Source organism: Monopterus albus, unplaced genomic scaffold (genome assembly GCF_001952655.1).
Source record: "Monopterus albus unplaced genomic scaffold, M_albus_1.0 scaffold290.1, whole genome shotgun sequence".
NCBI lineage: Eukaryota > Metazoa > Chordata > Actinopteri > Synbranchiformes > Synbranchidae > Monopterus > Monopterus albus.
The window spans coordinates 621226-624080 of NW_018128170.1; the positions used below are offsets into that span (position 1 = coordinate 621226).

A 2855-nucleotide genomic window follows, 5' to 3' on the forward strand; every position below is an offset into this window, starting at 1 on the left:
CATCTGCCTGCGAGCAGTTTGGAGGTGCAAGATGCCTGAGCGTGTAATGTTAATTTTACCTGTGATCCTTTGAATAAATCAGCACTGTTTTGAAGTTACTTGGACTGTCTCGTCTCTCAGAGTTAGCATGGTAAGAAGAACCAAAGTCTAACAGATGCTAAACATGTTGTATTTGCTGAAGATAGGGTCCTCCATTTTGTCACTTGTGAAGATGAACAAACTACATACTAAAAACCTGCTTAGGATTAGTGTGCAGTTCAGGTTTGGGGCACACTACCACAGTCTACAGTCATGCTAGTAGCTTGTGTGTCATAAACTATTGTTTGTCCCAGAGTTTATTTTGCACAGTAATCCAAAAGCCTATGGAAAAATCCCACATTGTTGAGGGAACCAGGGTGATGCTGACTTCTAGATTGGCCTACAAAAACACATCATCCCTACGGCACTCCATTTACCATGGTCAGCATGCTAATGTTAGAACGAAACACAAAGTTCACTTGAGGCTTTTATGTAATTGGAACTTTTGTTCTTGCTTATTTATAGTTGATGCTCAGGACAGTTCTGTATCTTAGTACTTGTGAACAATATGTACAGTATGAACAAATAAAACATCTGGCAGTAAAAACACTGACCTCAGACAGTGAGGAAGAGAAGTGGTTGCAGTTTTTATGCATTAGATGGTATGCGTTTCCTTTGAACTCTTTACCAAGCTCCTCCATGATTTTATCTATGTCCTCCTCTGTGAAGTCTGTGGTGCCCAAAACAATGGCCTCCCTGTTTAAAAGCAGAGAAAAATATCACAGCACACTTAGCTCCACCATTAACATTAGCATCACAGCAGAGGGTATGCCAAAACTGAGCTCGCTCACTTGAATTTGAATGTCTCTCCCAGCTCAGCAGCATTGCCGGGGCTGATTTCAAAGATGCCACTGAAAGGGTATGGATGGCCGCCGTACGCAAATTCTGCAGGGACAAAGATACAAAACACACGTTAACTCCTCAAAGGGAAACACTTCACAACTGCAATTACACAGAAACAAGCAATTATTCACTGTCACGCTGCACTTAAATCATTAGGCCTGGCTAATAACAGGCCTCTCTGCCCTGTATTTACAGCAGGATAATGGAAAACAGTGTTGAACGCTGGGGGTGTGCAAAGCCAATATTTCTGGTTACAGGGGCATAATAGAATTCCCACTGATCTAGTTTCACGCTGGTTTCTGCCTCTCCATTTTCAAAACACATACAGAGTGAGCTAGTAGTGACTCAACACTGAGAAATGGGGTCATGTTATTAGGAGCACAACTCCTCATTCCATCTTTTAAGCCAGATTTCATCTGTCTCTCAGAGCAGCCTCGTACAAATCTCATCATCACAGGATGATGCACAGGTGTTTTCCTGCTCTGACAAACTGTAATTTCACAGAGTAAAAGCAGGCCCTGTCTTACCTCTGCCATAAATCTCAATGCCTGAGTGGAAGACTCCAATGCCCAGATTGGAAGTATATTCATTTATCCAATACTGCAGAGAAAGAAGGAGAGAAACACAGTTAGAATGAGGGTAGGATTTAGGATCAATATCAAGAGGGCTGTATCAGGCAAGAAATACTGCTACAACTCTACAGAAAATACTATGTGGTCACTACTTCACAGCATCTGGTTGCAAAAATGCAAAACAGCAGCTGCTGTATTTATGATATTTTGGCTTCACTTTTGCATAGTGGAGGAAAGTGATGACACCATGTCCATCGGATATACAGTATGTCAATGAATGTAACTAACACTTTGTTTCATGTTGTTTGTCTGCAGTTCGCAGCAAATATTCATCCATTTGCATACACAGGGCCAAAGACACTCCTAACTCATCCACTGCAGGGGCTGATACACCACCATCAATCACACAGTGAGTCTCTGACCTATCTGATCTGCAAGTCTTTATATTGCTAGGGGGAAAGATCCTGGCGATCAGCCTGGGCTGAGAGCTGCCATTCACCGCAGACGATGAGGACACAATTCATGGCAGGGGGGCACACAGCTCCCCCACGCCGTGTCCGCTGACACTCCCATACCCTTAGAAAAACCCGAGGAAATGTGAAGAGCCACCCACGCTGCCCCGGTTGTCCCCTATTAATAATAAAATAGGTTTCTGGGCTCAGGGTGATATAATAAAGGCCTTTCCATTGCTTTACATTGTATCAACAGAGTCTGATCTCTACCTACTGGCTCGCTAGCTTTAGCCATTTCATGCCAGGAATGGAAGGGAATCATTTACCTGGGGCAACCTCTCAGTTTCCTAGAAGGCAACAACATACAAGGACAAATTCTTTCACGGATGGAGGGTTAAGTGAAATGAGACTGAGATAATAACCTTTCCCTTCCAAATCAGCCCTGGCAACGTTGGTGGTGCATTTTCAGCCACTTTCTTGCCACAACTGTGCTGCCACTTGTTAGATATTTTTAGTCAGATAGAAATTGGATAGATACTTTATGTATTAGAAATGTTTAGTGGAGATAGGATGTCTAGTTAGACTGTTAAATGCTTAGGCCTGCTTATGAGTTTCTACAGGGTACATCTGGTCAAGGATAACTAGAGAGAAGAGTTGATGACTGTCAGCAGACAGGGTGTTTAATATTATTATTATGACGTGTATAACTGTAGCCTTAGCCATAATATGTTCTTATGTTTAAGTCACGACATGTCACTAGAGGTCATGAGAATGTTTTTAGCTACACACCACTGTTAGGTATTTTTTAGTCAGATAGATATTGGTTAGATATTTGTTGTATTAGAAATGTTTAGTGGAGACAGGATGTCTAGCTCAGGCTGTTAAATGCTTAGTCATTCTCATGAGTTTT

At 42.1% G+C, this 2855-nt stretch overlaps 1 protein-coding gene across 1 annotated transcript in view; it reads right to left on the reverse strand.

The window, feature by feature from the left end:
- Nucleotides 1-2855, reverse strand: part of LOC109973406 (desumoylating isopeptidase 2) — a 13537-nt gene that overhangs the window by 7546 nt on the left and 3136 nt on the right. Inside the window, exons 2-4 of the mRNA XM_020622966.1 lie at nucleotides 1449-1521; nucleotides 870-963; nucleotides 633-774 (exon numbers count right to left, since the gene is read on the reverse strand). Of these exons, the coding sequence (XP_020478622.1) occupies nucleotides 633-774; nucleotides 870-963; nucleotides 1449-1521 (309 nt within the window). The remainder of the gene's footprint in view (nucleotides 1-632; nucleotides 775-869; nucleotides 964-1448; nucleotides 1522-2855) is intronic.